General features: G+C 30.9%; 1 protein-coding gene across 2 annotated transcripts in view; it reads left to right on the forward strand.

Annotated features, from left to right (window-relative positions):
* Positions 1–23,025, forward strand: part of ADGRL3 (adhesion G protein-coupled receptor L3) — a 788,620-nt gene that overhangs the window by 756,079 nt on the left and 9,516 nt on the right. For both annotated transcript variants that reach the window (XM_081302961.1, XM_081302962.1), the window contains one exon: positions 1–97. In XM_081302961.1, coding sequence (XP_081159087.1) covers positions 1–97 — 97 coding nt within the window. The remainder of the gene's footprint in view (positions 98–23,025) is intronic.

The following is a 23,025-nucleotide window of genomic DNA, read 5'->3' on the forward strand; positions in this document are numbered from 1 at the left end:
AGCCGAATTCGTAGAATGTGGAATGATACGGTCCGAAAACAGTCAGAGTCCTCATTTATTACTGGAGATATAAACAGTTCGGCATCACTCAACAGAGGTAATTAGAAATGATTTTTTATATTTATTACTCCTCGGATTACTTTAAAAAGTTTTCAAATGCATTGCTTTATTTGCAAGTTCTAAACCTCATTCCCTTTGATAGGAATAGTGTAAAACCTGGTTGATTGTAGCAGTGTGTTCCATTATTCATATGCCTGTTTTTTAAATCCTGAATTTTCAGGAAATTTTTTTCCAAATTGAAGTTAGATAACGAGAAACTGCTTTTTCCAGTCATCTGCCACTGTTATAAACTGGTGAGCTGTCAGGCCTCATTGAAAGCAGTTGAAATGGGCAATTATGTGGTATATAGTCTGCTAAGCATCATAGAATTCCACATTGTCCCAGGTATAAAGCAATTTCATAGTCTTTGTGGAAGTAAAAATATACTGTCTAATACATACTTAAGGAAACCTGTGTACTTGTGAGGTGAAAATCACATGTAATCCTAATACCTAAAAGACTTATTCAGATAATATTTAACATTTTAAGGTCTAGAAAAGCTACTTTTATGTAAATCATGATTTTTTTATGTGTGTTTATGTACTTCTGGTTAAAATGCTCTCTGGATATCAACATCATTTATATTTTGGAAATGAAGTTCTCTTGATGTACTATTTTATTTGTGGTGGGTTCTCTTTCTTTCTCTTTTTCACACTGAGTGACAGAAATATTAGAAATAATTTCACTGAAATAAGAATGGCTAGATACAACATTTGTGCAATCAGTGCTGGAAACTATTAAGAATATAGTTTTTTGGTAGAATGTGGTATTTGTATGAACTTATTATTTTTAAGGTCAACATTGTTATTTTTTCTTACCCCTAAACTAGAATTATTAATCTGTTTTTAACCTGTTTCTGCCTGCTTTTTGTTACACAAATAATGAAATAATTATTGCTTATGATTAAGAAAGATTTAGATGCCAGTACTCTTGATTTCTTTTACTCAAGTAATTTGCATCTTATTTATAAACAGACATTAGAACAAGTAGTGTGCAAACTGAATTTGATATAGGGATTCACACTTTAATATATCTCATTGAGTTTCATATGCTGTTGGGTGCAAGGTTGTAATAACTATAATCTAGTTGTGATTTTAAATTGTCTACATTAAGTAAGAATAATGAGAGGGAAAATTCCTTCAATTATGAGAAAAATATATTAAAACAGCTACCTTTTTTTTTCAAAACAACTATCTTCTTTTCTTTGTTGGAATTTACTGTATGATATACATTTAGACAATCTCTCTCAAGTTTTTTTATATAGATAATCTTCTCTTTTTGATTTAGTTTTATTCTATAGTTTGTGAAATTTATCGAAATGTGAGTACTCTATTTTTTTTTACTTTACTTTTCAAATCACAGTTAGTTTTCCTAGAAAGAAAATTATCCTTATCAATAGGATTTGTCATAAGGTATATTTTGAATCTGTTAATCACAGCATCCATGGAATAGTTGCTATTGTTTAAAGAAGGGATGAGATGACTGTAACAATATACTGTTTCTTTACTTATTGTGAGGATGGATATAATATGTAAAATTATTATTTTGTCCAGTATTATTACTAAAATGTATATAAGGTTAGTTAAAACCTTTTTTTTAAGTGGACCATTTTTATGAACTTCAAACTCAAGCACATTTTGTAATGTTATTGATTAACTCCTTACTTCAATTTCTTCTCAATAATGTCACCTACCAGGAATATAACAATATGTGTATGACCGAGTCAATTTGAAATGAATTGAAAGAAAATAATAACACTTCGTATTGACTGATAATATGTCTAGTTCTGTAAACTAAGATTAGTAATTTTAAAAGATAGTTCTTAAAGCTATTGAATGCAGGATATAAAATTTCTGTGACTTTGAAGAAGTTATGTTAACGAAGACTTTGGGGAGGAGGTTAAATTGAATGCATAATTTGAAGTGTGTCCAAGCAGTGATCTTTTCATCATGATATGTACTCTTCCTTTCACTTAGTTACTTTAATGGTGCCAGAGATCACAGTGGTCTTCCTTCCCTGAATTAATTTCCTAGCCCCTCTCCAGGTCAGAAACTCCTGGTTATATTTTCATCTCAATTTTTATCTTAGTTGATTAAAGTACTTTAAAATTTTATTTCTTCATATTATGTCTCTGAAGATAGCCTTTAACCTCCTTCTTTAATCTTGTCTTATTCCCCAGGGTCCTATCTTCCCTGCATTCAGGCGTGTGTATCATATTTAGGTAGGTGGCATCCAAGATTCATCTTTCCAGATAAACACTTCAGTCACCTCAGCAACATAATTATTCACTTGTGTTTATTCAAAAGATTATATTCTCTATTATTTAAAAAAGATCTTAGATACCTCATCTTTGCATCCTCATATATTCTAACTTCCCATTCATTCTTAGTTACAGTTAGCAATTTTTTAAAAAAATAAAACTCCATTTTTGTTCTTTCTAAGTTAGAAATATAAAATCTCTTATTTTTTTCTTTAAAATAGTGCTGACTCTTGAAAATTACAGCTATTGCCTAACATTGTTTTTCTTATTTTTAATTTAGGTTTTCTTACTTATTTATACCATTGGCCAATACATTAAAAGAGTATTATTTTAAATTTTGTATGTCTTCTCATCTGTTCTTCTAAGTAAGAATCAGCAGCTACCATCTTTAGGATCCATTAAGAGCAAAGAATCTACCATTCAATGTAGAACAACTTCTGTTTTTTTTATTTTTAAACTATCCTTTATACTCTGTTCTTGAAATGCATCATTCCATCATGTATATCAGATTACCTTTCTAGATTCCCAATATAATAAAAATGATTACTATTGGGGTTTTATTTATTAGAATCACATGAAACCTTGGAGGATTTATTGATAATTTTCAATGAGTGTACTAATTCTTTTATATTCTTTTGAGAATTCATTGTTTGGTCACACTCATCTTTTTAAAACCTTCTACTCAATCTGTACTGAATATCTGTTTTTATGAGGATATTTCCCCAACTGTTTCCTAAACCTTTTAAAATATTTTGTCTCTGCAAGTTGTTTGGTATGATGTTATACACTGAGGCAAATCCAGAATTCCTTGAAGCCAGTGCTATAACAATTAAACATCACTCACATTACTTATGCAGTAGAAGGGACTTTAGAAGATCTATAAGGTTGAATACAGAGTCTCAGGGTTAATTTTAAGCTATACCAAGTTTTTACAAGCTTGTAGGTGTAAAGGAGGTTTTATTCATTCATTTATTTAAGTATTTATTATTTTATACATGCCTTGAAGATTTAGTCAATATTCAACCCCAACTCCTCCAGGGCTATTAAAAATCTAATTAAAATCTCTACTAGCTCCAACATCCTGGTAGTGGTGAGAAGGACTTATAGTACTCTTTCTACCCATCTCTCCTGATCATAATCTCTGCTACACAAACCTCATCTTAAACAGTTTAGATTCACAATGCCTCTTTTAAAAGTTGAGTTTGATCCAAAAATTAAGCTTTGCTGAGAAATTTCTCTAGCAGTACAACAAACATCTTCATTTCTGCCTCCCTTAGATCTATATAAAAATCAGAATATCTTCTGAAATTAGATGTTATTGGACATCACAAATATTGTAATGGCATTTACCATTTTCTTTTTATTTAATTATTGAGATTGAGAGCAGAAATTTTTTCCAATCAAGTTTAAGAAACTCCTGCCAATGGGGTATCTTTATGTGAGTTATCAAAAGTTACTTTAACGTTCATCCCATTTATGAGTTACTGCAAAGTTGTGTTCCTTCTAAGTGATATAATTAGTAAAAAAGTCACTTCTTCTGGAATAAAGGTTTGCCTAGAATCATGGGGTTTTATTTCCCTCTAAACTTCCAACCTCTATTTTGTCAACCTGCCACATGAATTAATGTGATATAAATTTTTAGGAATGGAGAGTTGGACCAGTAAGACAATATTTATTTAAGCCATATTTAAGTGTTATGGTTCAGAAGACTCATCTATAGATATTTAGCACTTATTTATAAATGCAGATGATTTTCTTTTAAGTGTTCAGATTTGTATTAATCTGCACAACATTTTCACTGAATTTGTAGTCAGTAAAATTATGATGACCTCTGATGATGCATATATTTTCATAGATTTTTTTAAAGGGTAAATTTTGGCTCTCATTTAGTTTGTATCAGAACTACCAATTAAAAGGTGACCTTATTGACTTGGGGCATTGTTTTAACAAAGCAGGAAAACTCTGCCATCAAATATACATTTGCAAGTAGCTGACTTACTCATTATAGTTTCACCTAGTAGTTTTATAAACAAACATTGAGTTCTAATCCAGTGACAGTTTCCAAATTTCTTAACTTCTCAGGGCTTATGCAATAGCGATATAAATGGTTCCCACTTCAGAAGGTCCTTGAGAGGAATATATAAGTTAATATATGTAAATTGTTTACAACGGCATCAAGAACATAATAAGCACTATTATTATTACTACTTTATTCAGAGATATCATATTATTATATTTTCTAATAAATGAAAACTTTTCCTTGCCAGGGCTCTCAAATAATCAGATATTAAAATTCATCATTCACTACTAAAAGTTTCCTTTCCTTTTTATTTTCTAGCAATAGGTAGGAGGAATGAGGAGGTTACCTTTGTGCCAATTAAAACAAATAATAATTCACCTAAGATGGTGCTACCCTTGAGGCTAATAAAGAAGAAAGCTAATAAAACTGAATTGTCTCTTCTCAATTAGAAATTAAATGCAAATTACATCTGCCTATTTGTACTTTCCTCTTTTGATTTGCAACCCTACTCTAGTGTCAAAGAAATAAAGATAAAATATTTCTTTTTTTTATTCCTTAGATGATGACTTAACAAACCCCGTCTTCTCTTTTATTTCAAACACTATCCTACCCCTCTAAAACTTAGATAACACCAGTTCAATTCAGACAGTCCTGCTAAATAACAAGTTATGTAGCAGAACTGGGATATGACTAGACCTGTTTTTAACTCATGCCTTCTCTGAGCCTGTATTGTCTTTTCTTGGTCACTGAAGCAGAAGATATTTCACAATAAATCACCTGCTACTCATTAATATTCAAGCTTCTAAACCTAATTTGCTTTTATATTTTTAAAGAGAAATGAAAATGAAAAACTGTAAGTGGTGTTTGAAAACTTAAAAGTTTATATAAATTAAAGCTACTAGGGCAAAACACTGATAATCATTCACTATACTTTATTTATGTCAATAAATATAATTGGCTTAAAAGCATAAACATACCATACTGCCCCAGAACCTTGCTGTTCTAAAGGATTATAAAATCACTAGTTGTAAATATTAACCAGCTATTCAAATAATCTGACATCTATTTGTGAAATTTGAAAAACTAGTCAATAATGTATCAATAGTACTTGCAGAGTCTAACAAATCAAAGAATCTCATATGACAAACTACTTTTTCTTATCAACAAACATTATAATGTTAACACAATATAGGTAACCTATAGCATAAATAAATTTTTCTTTTGAGACTCACCATTATATTTATGTCTGAAATTTTTTGTTCTTTGCATTTCTGGATGTGTACAGAAATGCTATGTTAATTTCTTTGAACAAACATGTCATCAATAAAAATATAGTCAGAAAAGGTTCAATATGATAAAAAATTTGTGTTAGGAAAACCAGGTTAATAACCAAATGCAACATAGGTACCGATTTTAAAAGTGAGATGCTGAATTAAATAGATAATTAAATAATACTATTAAATTCTGATTCCTAACCCAATGAGACCAAATAATGTTCAGAATGAACTCTCCATTTAAGTGGAAAAATAATCCTATCAGATATTGATTACTAGTGAATCAGAAACAAAGGTCCTTGCTATTAATTGTTGTCAGTCACTTACAAAGTAAAAAACCTTTAAACACTTAACTTTCCAGGTTCTTCTTATGCTTTGCTTTCTACTTTGTCTCTTTGAAATGACTCCTTCAAATAATCTTGTTTCTACATAGTAATTAGGCTGGTTTGTATTTGTTATAGTTGTTATAGTATTTATTAAAGCTTTCTTAGATCCCTTCACAAAGAGAGTTCTTTATCTATGTAGAATCCTCATTTTAAAATATTCATTTGCTTGTTGTCTTATATGTATATTTCTTAGCTCTATTTTATGTATTTTTAAAATGTTTTTCTTTAGGGTTAGATGGACACAATGACTTTATTTAGTTAGTTATTTTTATGTGGTGCTGAGGATTGAACCCAGTGCCTCACACACATGCTAGGTGAGCACTCTACCATTGAGCTACAATCCCTGCCCTCTTAGCTCTATTTTAAATTAAACAAGCTTTGATAAATTCTAAATATATGTGCTGTAAAACATTTCCAATTAGCTTTGAAATAGTACTATTTATAATATAATTAGTGAGAAATTATTATTCAAAAAATTATTTTTCTTAAGAGTTAAATGTGAAGACTGCAACATAGAAATTGCTATGTGCTTTTCTGTAAAGAACACAATATGCATCTTGGTAGTTCCAAATAAATTCAGAATTCCTCCTTTATTCCATATAACTAGAATTTATATATTAAGCATGGTTCTGTATTCATTATCTTTTATCTTACATCCATGAAATAACTGGATTTATTGGTAGGTAAATTAACTAACTTGCTCAAGATCAAGTTAGCTCGTAAGGCAGAAATCTAGATTAGAAGCAAGGTCTTTCTGACCACAAAGTCATAATCACAATAACAATATATTATTCTTTTCATATGATGGCAGATTTTCATGAAGTTGCTAAATATTATACTAAAGACTTTTTTCAAGGTTGTGTTTCAACCTTGAAAATTTTGTCAGCTACTTTGGAAAACAGGTATACTTAACAGTGAGATTGTCATATTTTTATTTTTAAAGTTTTTTCATGTATTATTCATTGTCATTATATTTTGTTACAATACCATTCTTTATATAGTAGATTCTCCCTACCCGTGCAGTAAAAGAAAAGCTTGTAAAATTATGTTACACTATGAAGTATTGGATATTGAATATGTTGAATTACTCTTATTAGACCCAATTTTAGGACTTAGGTCATAAAAATAATTTTATAATAACTCTTATTTTCTGGAAGCTTTAAAAATATTTTATTGGTAGAATCCTTTTTTCTTAAATATTTAATTATTTTTGTTTTAGTAAAAGAATCTACATTTTGGTCAGGTCAAAATATTGTGCTAAAATTCAGGAAAATAGTTTCTGCCTATAAACTACTTAGTAACAGAAACAAAGATAAAACTTTTCTTAAACCCTTGGGTTTTGTTTGTTTTGTAGTTGTAGATGGACAGCATGCCTTTATTTTATTTGTTTATTTTTATGTGATGCTGAGGATCAAACCCACTGTGTCACTCATGCTAAGCAAGTGCTCTGCCACTGAGCTACAGCCCCAGCCCTAGATCTTTATATTTTTGAATTTAACAGTTCTTGAAGATATGGCATTCTCTATCAGCACAATACAGTAATGTCTAAAATAAGTAGAAAATTTGAGTAGTAATTTTAGTGATCATGTTATCAATTAAAACTTATTTCTTTCATTTTCATTCTGGTTTTAACAAAATCTATGATATATAATTCAAATTTAAAAACAAAACCTGAAATATTTCTCTCATCTGGAAAAATGTTCCTACTAGAAGATAAACATAAAGCTTGTGATGGCATAAATGTACTATAATTCTATTCAACAACGAACAGTCATTGTTTATTTTTCCTAAGAAATATCATATTAAATTTATCAACTATTTTTCAATTACATAGGACTTGATTCAATTACATGAAAATTTTAAAATGTGAAAAGAGGAGGCATATGTTTGGCCAAATACATATAAAGGATACCTTAATTGTCATTATCAATATTTCTCCTATATTCAATTAAAATGGCTCTTGTTAAATTGTGTAAGAAGGCTTAACTTTATGTAACTTGGCCCTGTGTTTGTGTATGTGTATGTGTGTGTAAAATGCCATTTAACAGAAAGCATTTATGTGATAGAGTCTCTTCTGAGCTTCAAAATAAGCTTCCATAATTTATCATTATAAGGAATGTGGATGCCTCACAACAAGTTACACATACATTAGGAGAAGGTAGTTCACAGCCCCAGGAAAGTATTGGAAGATTAAGAAATATTTGAAGGGATACAGAGATTGAAAAAAGAGAATCAGTCTTGATTTAGAAAAATAGAAACAATATGCTTCCTGAATCAGCTTGAGTCTAAGCAGAACAGAGCTGATAATTATCATATGATAAAAGAAGCCTTCTCTGAATAACATTTAAAAATCTCTTTTTCATGGATACCTTGTTTTAATTCATGTCTGTTTCTTCAGACATGCTTTTTTATTTATAGATTCCATTTTATAGTTCTGATTTTAGTCAGGACAGGCCTTCTGAATGCAAGCTTATATAATTTGCATAATAAAAAGCATACCTATATTGGACAGTGAGTATTACTAAAAAACAGATATTTTTACTTTGGTAATAGATCTTATATTATTATACAGTTACAGTTGTAATTTTTTTCTGAAGTTAGTTTTATTTGGCAAAAGTGCAGGAGCAATGTATGATCTGCAAACAAATATAACTGGAATTGACTGCATACCATTAGCAGATTATCAAGAATCTGATTTTGGAGAAAATGAATTGAGTAGCGACTGTGAGAATTACAAAGATAAATATATTTTGCTATATATCTTTTATTACTAAAAAGAACTGTGGTTAACCACTACTCTGTCTAGAGCTATAAGAAATTAGACTGTTTTCTTCAGACTCAGTGTTCTTTGTATTGAGTATTATGCTAAAAAGTTTTTAATATACAAGTTATTAGAACACAGAAATTCATGCTTTGACCACAAAGGATGATATTTAGAAATGAATGACTAGTTAATACAGGATTATCATTTCTGTAGAGCAACCACTTCCTCTGTTGTAAAGCAGTTTCACCAGGATTTCTGAGTTATAATACTACCACTCTGACTTAACGAGTCAGAAAATCTACCATATCTAAGCAACACTTTTTTCTGCTGATGATAAGGAAAACATCTCTGAATATCCTGGAATCAGTTGCTTTGTTTGCAAAATGAATTGTGTTGCATGTCATAGGGTGGGGGTTATCTAATGCAAAAAAGAGAAAAACACTTAAAAATCTTTAGAAGAAAATATAGTTTAGAGAAGAAGTTTTTTTTAACAAAATAATTAATATCACAAACTATGAGGAAAAGACAAATAGGATTGTCTCAAACCATATATCCATAACAGATAACACAAAGGAAGAAGATATAAACAATGTATTTAACAAACAAGATGTTAGTCCCTGGATAATATAAAGAATGTCTAAAAATTGAATCATAAAATTCAAAATCCCAGGATAAATGTGGGTAAAAGAACAGGCAACTCACAAAAAAAGAAACCCTACGGACAATGAACACATGAAAAATTACCCCATTGCTCTAGTAATGGGAAATGCAACATATAGCAGTGATAAGAGATACCATTTTATACTCTATCTGATTGGCAAAAAATGTCAGTTTGACGAAACTAACTCCCAGAAAGAATTTGAGAAATATATGCCGCTTGAGGGAATGTGAATTGATGTGAATGTGCAAACACATTTGACAGCATTTTAGCAAAATGTTTTAAATTGAAAATGTGCACAATGTATGACCCAGCAGTTCAACTTCTAAGTATTAATTGTAGAAAAAGTTATGTGTCCTAATGTGAGGACATATATAAAACTATTTAGTACAAAATAGGAGGAATGGGATAGGTAGTTTCTAGGGCTCCCATCTCAAAAGCTCTGAATTTATATATTACAATAGATGCAAGTTCTCTGCATTCAGAATATTTCATTTTGTACTGAACTAACAATAACCCAGTCTGTACTTTGGAGAAAATGTGTCATTGAAATCTATATTAATAAATTCCCAGTGAATGAATTAGCTATTAAAAGAAACTGAAGTATCTCCAAACCATTTCAATGAAATTTAATAGGCAGGTTGATTAAAATTTAATAGCAAACTTGTTGGCTATTAAAAGAGTACAGTGAGATAAATCAAGATGTCAGCTCTTCAATTTATGATTTGAGAAAAAATGATGAAAGGGCTCTTGACTTTCAACAAACTGTTTCTTCTTGGGCACTTTGTAATTTCATTAACTGTTTGAATTAAAATGTGAAATTATATTTTGAAAGTTATTTTATACAACTTTTAAGGATATCATGCAGATTCCCTTTGTGTTAGTATTTTAGAAAAGTAAATGACTTACTCTTGATTTATATGGCTCTATTTCATAAAATAGCCCCTACAAAGTGGAATCAATCATTGCTCAAATTGTGTTTGTGGCAGGAAAGTGGGTGTTAATTGATTACATAGAAAAACAAAAAAATAGGAAACAAAATATTAGTTTCTTTTTTATCTACCTACTTTTACTTTTACTTGTTTGCTTATTTATGTAAATTAATCTATGATCAAAGTAAAATAATTATTACTGAAAAGTACATGGGGAAATTTCATGCACTTCTACAGGAAATAATTAAATAATAAATAAATAAAATTAAATAAAGCTACCAGAGTCATGTGTGACTTTGCATAAATTAAAAGTATTTCTGGGCTTTGTTCCTTTATGTATTAGATGATGAGTACAGGTAAGATGATGTTAAAATCTTTATTCAGTTCTGAGTTATAACCTTTTTACATAATGCTTTATTGTAGCTGATGAGGTGTTATGCATATACATAATATAAACTTGGGGTACTTCTAATTAACTCTTTCCAGTTTTCTTGTTTATATTATATTTCACTAGTTAAGGGACGAGACTAACCTCATTATTTTCCTTAAAACCATTTTCTTAACTCATTGAAAAAGAAAAAAAGAAAACATGGGACCCTTACACCAGAAAGAAATATAAGCCAGGTGTGTGTGTGCATAATCAGCATGCAAACATACACCTAAAGCTTTTTATAGGCAAATTTGAGAATTTCACAACTTCACAGATACCATATCTATGTAAAAGGTCTCTTGACTTGTACTTAAGTTAGTTTTCTAATTCTGTAGAAAATACTATCATCAGAGATAATATTTTCACATACACAAATTAAAGTCTCCTTGATGGGCCAAATTTAAGGACTGATGATAAAAACATAAAGGTATCACTTAGTAGTGATACTCTACTGTGTATGTAACTTTGATTTATATGAATTAATCAATGTATTTATCAGAAATGGCTTCATTAAAAAATGTTATATCAAACATAAGGGAGAGAGAACCTTGGGGGAATGGATGCAGGATCCAGTATGTTAGAGAAGAAAGAACCATCACAGTAAATCTATTTTATATGGAAAAACAACCAGACATTTGCTATTCTATATATTATAAATAACCAGAAGTTGAAAATTAAGGCATATTGCTTTGTGACTATAGAAAAATACTGGTTCTTAATTGGATCATTAATATCTTAAAAGACAAAACTTTGGTCATCCAGTATGATCAAATAAGAACTTAGTCTGAGGGGCAGTGCAGAGTAGCAATTCAAGTTATTTTAAGAGCTTTTCACTGTAGTTTTGTTAGCCTCCTTTCAAGAAGCAGCATTGTTTGAATTATGTTTCTGAATGATCTAAATTCAAGTAAGATCCAGCTTTCATCCTTGTTCAGATCTGTTTTTCACTTCACAATTTCAAAGCACACTGATCTGCCTTAGATTTCCAGTCCTCAGTTACAAGCATCACACTGAACTAGCCCAGACAATGCTGTCATTCAAGGCCTCCCAATGTCAAAACACCCACTCTGTTGTCACAAAGAAAGGAATGTCACAGTTTTGTGGTAAGAGTGTGCTCATTATTATTCCATTCAAAATTCACTCATTCAAAAACTATTGTACTACTCTCAATCTTCAGGTATAAATAAAGAAAAAAAGAACCCTTCTTAAAATGACTAGTCTTTTTCAGGGGCTTTAGGCTCTGACTTTATGAATAATTGTCAGAAAAGCTTCTCTGAGTTTTCCAATATGGAATAATAACCATCCTATTTGCTTTGTATCACTCTTTCACCAGAAATAAAAAAAGATTTTGTGCCTGACCCTCTGTTGAGAGCCATGTTGACGATTCATATATTTTGAAATTCAATCTTAATTCCCTTTCTATATTAGAGAGCTCTCCTTTGTTTCTGATAGTAAATATAGCTAGGATTCAGCTTGTTTGATGATTGGATGAGACAGCTATTTTTACATAGATACTTTATTTTTTGTTTATTTGTTTAGTTTTTAGTTTTGTTTTGTTTTAGCTATTATTGTTACTATCTGCAGTTAGTATTTAGGTAACATTATGTAATTCCAAGTAATTATATAATTGCTTATTTCTGCTTTAAAAGTTTCAATTAGTATAGTACCTGGTATTGTGTTAGAAGCAAATAAGGAAATCTCATCAGGAATTAGACAACTGGCACTATTAAAAGTTTTTCCTCAAGATTATTATTACTACTCAGAAATGATAAAAATGACTTGGTTTTACATTTTCAAGATGGTGTCAAATTCACATAAACTTTTCATTAAGTAAGCAGTTTTTTTTATTAAGCTCTAGAAACTGCTCTAGACACTTTGTAGAGCAGTAAAAAAAAAAAAAAAAAAAAAAAAAAAACCTCCTATGTATTTAGTCTTTCTAGAGCTTACATCCCAGTGTTAAAGAATTAGCATGTAAACATTTGTGTGTGTGTGTATGTGTGTGTGTGTGTGTGTTGCTGTAACTGTCTCCCTCCCCCACCAAACACCAACTTATTTGTGTCTTGCAACTGACTAACCAGTACACTTAACTTTCCAGCTAAAAAACAGTGACAGATGGTCTATAAACACTGAACTTCTTGGAAGTCTTGAGCAATTTCACAGCTGTTAGAAGGGAAGTTTACAAATCAGAAGTTAGTTGTAGGAAGAGGAAGAGACAGGATAGACAGAATCCTGGAAGCTAGTATCGGAATTCAAAGTGACCCAAGTCAATTGAGGAAACAGCCAGAAGCAAACAGAATAGACTTCTGCAAAAATGAGTAAAATGCAGTGCAGCAACAGCAAAAAGACAAAAGTACCTTCACATGTGGAAGATGGAGGAAGACAGCTTCTGTCCAAGTTTTTAGTTAAAGGATCCAAGCACTGGCAGCAAGCTGTTGTTTATGTTTGTTTTTTTCTGCACAGTCAGTGCCACCATTCAAATGTATTATAGAATTGCTTAGTAAATGTTGACTGTAGGAGCCATATGAAAATAACTTCTCGAAAAATCAAACTTATTTGCCATGATAGGAAGAAGGACCTATTGAGTCAGTGTCCTTGGAAAAATTCACCTTATTTTAGGTGAATCAAATGAGGGATAATAATTTGATTCTCAAAATATATTTCTTATTCTTTTGTAGTAGCAAATCTCTAGAGTTTATCTGTATCTTTATACTTTTTGTAACATATTATCATCACATTGAACTTCCTACTCCCATCCTTATTGATGAAGCCTTTCCTTTAATTATCAACTCTGTAAAATTAAAGCTGGTTTCAAATGGTACAGGAGGTATAAAAATGAGGGACAGAAAATAAAAACAGCTACTGATTTTTAACTAGTGATTCTTCATTTTTTTTTCAGAAGAAAAGTTCGTAATACCAGAGATGAAGAGGAATGTGCATTTTGTTTAAAAGTTTTGAATTATTTCTGTGTCTGTATGGCTTTAGAAAGAACAGTAGGTGAATAGCTGATGAAGGCTACATGTCTTTCATTAAGGCTACAGATCCATAACTGATTCTGAATTTCACTGAGATTTGAGGAAGGGACCAAGCCTAGAACCCAAGTGTCAGAGACTGAAGATTGGCCTGTATTGTCTATATTGTATGGTAATGCCTACCTGCAAACCAGTAGCACTTCTGATGTGTGGCCAGCCTTTAAAGCTTAGCAAGCATTGAATAAAAATAAAATCAGCTTTCACCCAATTTCTTTCAAATAAAATAAAATCCTTTCATCTTAAATTATTAGTTTCACTAATTGAAGCACTTTAAACTACATTCAAAAATTAGAAAAATGCTTAGGACTGAAAAGAACTTTATACTGGGAAAGATATAATCAAATGGATTATCTATAAAAAACAAATACCTTCATTAGAATTCAGCTATGAGGGCTGCGGTTGTGGCTCAATGGTAGAGTGCTCACCTAGCACGCTTGAGGTTCTGGGTTCGATCCTCAGAACCACATAAAAATAAATAAATAAATAAATAAGGCATTTTAAAAAAAAGAATTCTGTTATGAAACAATTCCTTTTTGTTATTAACCATTTTTTCCTTATATACTTGGCTTTTTATAAACTGAATGATAAAGTTAACAAGTTGTCTGCTTCTTGCTTATACTTCTTTTTTTTTTAATTGTTGGTCGTTCAAAACATTGCATAGTTCTTAATATATCATATTTCACATTTTGATTCAAGTGGGTTATGAACTCCCATTTTTACCCCGTATACAGATTGCTGTATCACATCAGTTACACTTCCATTGATTTACATATTGCCATTCTAGTGTCTGATGTATTCTGCTGTCTATCCTATTCTCTACTATCCCCCCTCCCCTCCCCTCCCCTCCCCTCCCCTCTTCTCTCTCTACCTTGCTTATACTTCTTTACACCTAAAGTGTTTATTTTTAAGCACAAATAGCTTCTTTTACATCAGTACAGAAACGCTATTCATTTTTCTACATAAATAAGAAAAAGAAATATGTTGAATTTTAAGCTGTATGTAGCAAAGCAAAAAAAAATGGTATGAGATCTTTTTATTGTATTGTTCAATTTCTAATTATTTCAAATTAAATAGTGTATAAATATAGAGAAATGCAGACACAAGCTTTAGCCATGAAGATCTTCATTTTTGATCTTTGAGGGTGTATATTTGAGTGATTTTCTATTTTCAAGTTTTCATGTGAGTTTATTTTGAATTATACTTTTTGTTTTCTACTTAAATACTTATTTAAAATAATTTCAGAAAGGAATTATTTGTATTAGAAAACTAACTTTTCTTTTGTGCTTGAAAAGAGCTAGAAATGTAAATATTAGGTAGCAAATACAATTTATTTTGTGCAAACCAAATGCTGCCTCAAACAATTAAATTTGCATAACAATCACAATATAAATCTTGAAGATCTACAATTTTCCATTGTTTTATCTGAAAGGCATTGTAATAAACTTTAAAATTTTTTTCTTATTAATATCCCATATTTGTAATTTATCAAGGGAAAGTAATACCCTGAAAAGACCTATTACATGACAGATAGAAGATCTGCCATTGCACTACATAAGAACACTTAACTAAGTGTATTTTACAACTTCAGCAAACAACTATTAAAACATTTAGTAAGTGAAATATTTTGTGCTACTTCCATGCTAATTCTTTGCAGGATATACAGGATATGAACACATGCATGGCTTATTTCTTGAAAAAAAAACCTGATATTTTACGACTAACAATTTGACAAGATGTATTGTCCTTTTAATCAGGAGGTATTCACTTTCCCAGTTTTTGAGATTAAAATAATTTTTAGTTGGCCGGTAATGTACCATGACAAAGAATTACAATTTAGGAATGATAAACATTACTGTTGCCAAATAGTCCCTTCTCATTTTTTGACATTTTCTATGAATGAATAAATTTTGTATTTTACTCACACAATACCAGCCACTTTTTATTTTGAGATATTTGTATTTGGATACAGCTGTACAGAATAATATTGAGAGATTATTTGCCCTTTACTTTGTTCCCTCAATATCTTATGAAACTCTACTATAATATCACAACCAAGATGCTGATCTTGATATAATCCACCAGTCTCATCCAGGTTTATTCAGCTTTATTTGTAGTTAGTTGTGATAGTATTGAGTCTTATGGAATTTTATTCATGAAATAGGTTGCCATGGGCACCATCATAAGATACAGAATAATTTCATATTTCTGTCACTACAAGGATGTCACACATTACCATTTTATGAAGACTTAATTCTCTTCTCCACCTTTAACCTTTGTGAACCACTAATCTCTCTTGTTTCTGTAACTCTGTCATTTCAAGAATATATATCTATAAAAGGAATTATATAGTATGTTATCACTTGGGATTAGCTCTTTCTTATTAGTATAAATCTTTGGAGATTCATCTAGCTTTTTAAATATATAGTAATGTACACCTTTTGATTGCTAAGTAGTTTTTCATTATATGCACCTGCTACATATTGTTCAGCCATTCATCAGTGGAAAGAAATTTGGGCTCTTTCCATTTGGGGGCTATTTCAAGTAGAGCTGCCATGAACATTCATGTGCAAGGTTTTCTGTAAAGATAAATTTCTATTTCTCTGGGATAAATGTCCAAGAGTACAGTTATAGGGTAATATGATAATTACATGTTTAGTTTTAGGAGCAACTCCCCAAACTGTTTTCCTAAATGCTGTATTGTTATATTACCATCAGCAAAGTAGGAGTGATCCGGTTTCTCTGCATCCTTGTCAACATTTAATATTGTCACTACTTTTATCTTAGATGTGTTGTTAGTTATTGTGGCTTCATCTTCATTTCCCTCATGGCTAATAGCAGTTCTTTTCATGAGCTTACTTGCCATCCATATATCCTTTTTTACTTGAGGTGTCTCTTTATACCTTTGGACCAGTTTTGAATTGAATTTTATTCGTTCTTAGTGGTGACTTTTGAGAGTTCTTTCTATAGTCCAAATAATAGTTCTTTGTTGGATCACAAATATTTGTAAGTTTGTTGTCAAGATAGCTTATATTTTCATTCTCTCACATATGTATAACAAAGATCAACATTTTTGTACCTGCTTATGTTAACTGGTTATCCCCACAGAATTTTCTTTTCTTTTCTTCAGTCACATTTTATTTATTCATCACCTAACATAAATATGCAGTTCTACCTATCGTATTTATAAATGCATGGTTATATGTATAAAACTCTTCCTCCGATCTTTTGATCTTTTGTCTCTTGATTAAATGACTTTGAAGGATGGAGGGTTGCAACTCATACTGATGGTGTACTGGAAACTAAGAATATCTGTTCACAAAAGGATTAAAGAGTTTAATTTTGTCACTTTCCTATGCCAAAGTTTGAACAACAGTTGGAAAATGGAAAATGGAATTATATATGTGTGTGTATATATATTGCTTGATAGCATAATCTTTTATCTGAAATAGTTTAAAATAAAGTCTATATGACTTTTTACCAGGCTAATTACATCACTCAATTAGTATGTTTACTGTGGTGTACTAATAAGAGTGATTATATTTTATTTCAATTTCAGTTATTCTATATAGAATTTCTAAGAAATGTAAAATTTTTCTGTTGTGTCAACAACTGCTCTCCAAATGAGTGTTTGATCTTAAATGTTTCCTTTTATTGTTTTTTACTTTCATTGAAAACAACTCAGTGGTTGCTGAGAATAAGGAAATGTGTTGTTGTTTCTTTTTGCATTTTAGCTTTTATACTTTTTTTTTTGCTTTTGTGTTTTGTTCGTATGAATGACTGGATTTGCTTTTTTATTTTTATTTATTTATAGCAAGCATGGGAATATATTCTTGCATACACCTGGGAAAGAGAGTACCATAAATGTGGCCTAAGCAACACTGTAAATCATTTTTTTTCTTTCCCATTGACTCAAATATGTGTACATTGTTGGAAATGTGTGCTGCTCTAGTGACATATTTTTTCAGTTTAATTAGCTGCCTGCCTGTAATCAGGGCTATATCAACTGTTGTCATTCTAAATGTTTCCTTTCTTTTTTTCAAACACATTTGCCTGATTGACCTTTTTTTTTTCTCTGTCTTTCTATGGGGCTGCTCCAGGAGCCATGGCTAATCATCTTATAAGCAATGCTCTGCTTCGTCCGCATGGTACTAACAATCCCTATAATACATTGCTTGGGGAACCGGCGGTCTGTAACAACCCTTCTGTCAGCATGTACAACGCACAAGGTGTGCTGGAGTTTATCTTAATTTTTTCAAGTGAGAGTCCCATTTTATGTAGCTTTTATGAGCACTTTCTAGTTTCCTTTCTCCTGCCTTTTCTTTGTTTTGGAAGCTGACACACAGACTCCTTTACATTCCACCCCTCTTGGTGCTTTTATTTTCCATTTTCCTTAGGCTTTCCTTAGTAAGAAATGGATGCCTTCTGATAAACAAATGCCTTATTCATTCATATGTGTTTGTTTCTCTGTACTGTTACAAAATGTATTGTGGTTTGTCAGTACTTTGCTTGTTGTTCATTTATTTCTATATTAAATACCTATGTATTTATTTTGAGAAATGAGATACGTGTCTAAGGTAAGTAAGATAAAAGAAGACTTGATTCAGTAGTCTTACTGTTATAAGATGGAGAAAATAAATCTTACTTTGTTAAATCATGAAGTACACTCTGGGCACAAGGCATTAGTATTGATGAAAGCATTAGATTAACTCCAGGGAAAATTACACTGAACTAAGCAGTGGAGGAAAGAGCAGTGAACTGGACAGTAGCAGCTCAGGTTCTGTCTTAGCTTTGTCATCGCCTACACGAGCTGGAGCAAGCAAGTCACAAAATTATTTCTACTGTAGGCTACAACTCACTTGAAACAAGGATTTTGAAGATGGCTCCTCTGTATGCCCCATCTTGAAAACAATACAGAAACTTCATTGTGTTTCAAACAAATAAGCATAGGTCTTTTAAAAAACAGCTTACACTCTAATTATGTGGATATGGTTTTACTTTTTCTAAGTATACACACACACACACACACAACATACATATGTAAACTCTTATGAACTCCATTGTTGATTATTGCTATTAAGATTATTAATTTGTTATATTAAGATTATCAAGATTATAAAGATATATTGTCTATATATAAATTATCATATATGTATATATGTGTATATGTATACATGTAAATAGACCATAAATTATTGAAATAGAAGTTTCATTAAAGAAACGTCTTACTTAAAATTATATTTGAAAGAAAATTCACTGTAATAGGTATGTCCATGGTTCTTCCAGTTGAAGGCGGTAATTGAGCAATATTAAATTACCCAGGAAATTTGGAATAAAATTTCTATTATCCTTTGTGAGCATCTCTGGTGGTTTTTTTTTTCTTCTTTTTTCTTTTTTTCTCCTCTTTCTTTCTTGGTCAGAGGTAAAAGATTAGTGGTGTGACTGTAAAACTTGGTGTGAATGGGCCATTTCAGAAAAACATGTTTGTTGCAGCCTGCCACTGGGCGTCTCCTATCACCTGAGCTGTCCTATAGGGTTCCTTGTCAGATACAAAGGATGATTTTAAATTATTTCAAAAATACCAAAGTAACTTATTAACAAATGACTTCAGGAGTATGTTCAAGATATTTGTTTATATGATGAAATAATTCAGTAAACTTTCAATTTCATCGTTTAGCATAGACTTTGAGAACCAGAGATAGAGTTCATGAAATGCTGTATATGTGATTACTGACACCCTGTAAGCCCCAGCTTGAAGTATCTATTCTAACAGGGCTCTTCCCACCTCAAGATCTCATATATTCTATTGTTGAAATGCTCTGCTTGTTTTTTACCCATTTATGTATATAGAGATATCTAGATATAGTCCTCTTACTATAATGCTTATGTTTGCCTTCTTCTGTTGCTTCTTGGAAATCCTTGAAATACTTGAAAGCAGCAAACCTATTTTCCTTTGGTTTTCCATATCCCTACTACAACAGAATCATCAATATGAGAGTTTCTGGGTCCATCTTCATGGTTACTCTCTCTATATTCTCTCATTTGTCAGTGTTCGTATTCCACTGTAGTACTCTACGGATGGTACAATACACAGTGCACCAGATGTGGTTAGGCAGAACAATTTAGTAGACCTTCTAAGGATTTATCTTGTCTTTATTATCCTTAGGTTAAGTGAGAAGTAAATAGGTCACTATAAATATTTTGAAGTATCCTGATAAATTAGTAATTTTGAATGATGTTAAATGAAGATTTAAAATATTTGCAAGTTAAGTGTACTCTACATTATTCGCCTTACACAGAAAAGTTGTTGGTAATTACTTTAAAATAATTAACAAATGTGGATTGCATTTTATTTTGCTTTTTTTGGTTTTCAGAGATAATGTGTCATTTCTTATATAATGAAAAAGTAACGATTATTAATTTTTCTGTTTTCCTTATTTCACTATCTGCCTTCACATCTTTATTTTTACTGGTATAACCAAAACAAGGGGAGGATATTTTTAAGGGTGAAAACATACCTATCTAAATTATTAAATTAAAGTTTTAACAGACAAAATTAAAATACCATATAAATACAAAGTTTTATTCCTATGGAATCCTTTATTGGTTATTACTCACAACGAATTTGTCTGAATGGATTTTTCCTAAATTCCAGTTTAAAAAATTCTATTGACTCCTTAAAAATAAAAAGTAAATAATTTTATTAATGTTTTTCATAGCCAGAAGTGGAACTGTTCAACTATTATGTTTTAATAATTATCAAAATGTTAAGAAACCATGATAGTGCTTAAAATAATTCTGTTACCACTAACCAAAAATAAATCTTGATGATTGTCATATTGCTGCTAATCTTATGCTTTCAGATGAGTGCACTTATATTCTTACTGACAAGGTGAAATCTTACATGAAATATAGTTGACCCGGTATGTACTGGAGAGGTTTCTGGAGTGGTTTATGTTAAATTACCACTTGTTTCTGTTCTGTGGGTTCTCTCCTTCAGTTGTACCAGTGCTATCCAGGCATAGAAATGTTCAGATTTAAAGCATCCAACCTTGTTTGTAATGCCTTTATTTATGTAAAGATGTGTATATAGTGTTACTACTGAAACATATAAAAATAAAAGTGAATAATATACTTTTATTATGTTGAATTCAGCTTCCAACTGTGGAAATGTTTACAACTTTTTGCATAGAATTTCTGGACCATTGTGTATTTGTCAGTATTAGAAATTCAATTTTTGTAGAGATAAATCTCATTATAGAAAAACCTGTCAACACAATAAATAAATTTACATCTTAAGGTAATTTAATTGAGTTCTAAAACTTTAAAGAAAGACATATCTCTAGAATGGGATATAGTGAAGAATAAAAGTAAGAATGCAAGGTATTCCTTCATGGTTTTCAAAGCCTACAGCAGATTTGAAGAGAAAATTGCAGCAGAGTTGGAAGAAGTCTAGAGACCCCTTTCTGATCCCAGCTCTGCCCTATTAGCAGGGAAGCATTAGATAAGGCCCAGCCTCTGTGCACTGTGGTTTCTTCATCTCTGAAAAATGGAAATTGAACCTCAGCGATCTCTTTTTTGTGCTTCTAGTTCTAGGATCCCTGTATTTAAGGAGTGAACCATAATGAGCCTACAGGTATTTACCTCTGTTGATAAACAGCTTGTCTTTCAAATTGTTTTACTAAAGCTGTTTTGAAATTTGAGAAAAAAATATTTCTTCTGCTTTTTAAAATGCTGTAGGTCTTGTTTTGCTAAGAAAAAAAAATGTCTCCTTTAACCAATGGTTAAATTATAACAAGTTAGAATCCCTCAAAATGATCTAGCCCAGAGAATTCACTGGTCTTTGTTTTGTGATATTTTGACCATCGTGTAAACAAAATCAGTAAGAGTAATTCTTCTGACCTGCTTAAAATGTGAGTTTTTTTCTAAAAATTAATTTCACCAGGATTGTTTTCAAAGGATCCACACCCAAAATATTTGATTGCATATGATTGTGCAGCAATCCAGAAGAAAACCTGATATAAGTGGTGATTTATTCCCCACACATTTTCTTGATACAGAATAAATGGATTTAGCCTTTCTTTTCTATAGTTACTCCACTTCTGGATAGGGGCTCCAGCAATGACAGTACTGATCAGTTTTTGATTACAAATGATAAGCAAAATTTTTGTAGGTACAATGAGGAAAAATAATGTTTGTGCAGAGAAAGAGAAGATATATAGGGGGAAAAAGGAACAAGATTATGAAAAATCTTCAACTAGTATTTTTCTGTATCCAAAATTTCCTTGATAATTTCATTTAATAAATTATAAAATTATATGGCATTCCTTATGAGCAGGTGCATTCTAACATCATACATGTGACAGTATTGAAATCTAGAGGTGGAAATAGTTCCTGGCTCACCTTCTTTTTATTCTCTGGTTTGTGTGATAATCTTAATTGTAATATAAGTGTGTATTTTGTTGGAAATTTACAAACTGTATAATGCTTATTAAAGACTCATTATATTGGCATGTGTTAAGGGGGACTGCTTATTTTCTGACTAACATATCAGTATTTTTTATTATGATAAACCATGTAACACAGACTCATGAATTTTGGGGCAGTGGAAATTATTTCCTTTGACTCTTTTTTCTGCATATCATCAATTTGCTTTTTACTCATGTTTCCTCTACTGTCGCTGTAAGCTTACTTGTTGTTTTTTCTTTCCTTTTCTTCATGCTGTCGTTTAGAGCCCTACAGAGAGACAAGTATGGGAGTAAAGCTAAACATTGCATATCAAATGTAATTTTTTTTAGTTCACTTTTATTGCATCACATATAGATGATGTAGTTATTAAAAACAGTTCATCTCACAATTTAAAAACTAAAGAGCCTATAAATCAACTTATATAAATATATGCTAATAGAGATTAGACGCTTTTGTTGTCTGATTCTTTTATTCTGTCACATAATCAACATGGTTGTTAAGTCTCATGTAATGTTCGTGTGAGTTAAATTGTTTTTAAATTAAGCATTTATTTTTGCTAAGTAATCCATAAACTTTTAATTTTTATTAGTACATTCCATCATAAAAGTGTGTCATATGCAGCATCCTCACTTTATTTTACAATGGCTGTTTTTAGTCTCTGCCTAATGCATTGACAACAGAAATACAAAAGCACATGTTTCAATGCATCA

Source organism: Spermophilus citellus (assembly GCF_964194105.1).
Source record: "Spermophilus citellus genome assembly, chromosome: 8".
Lineage (NCBI taxonomy): Eukaryota > Metazoa > Chordata > Mammalia > Rodentia > Sciuridae > Spermophilus > Spermophilus citellus.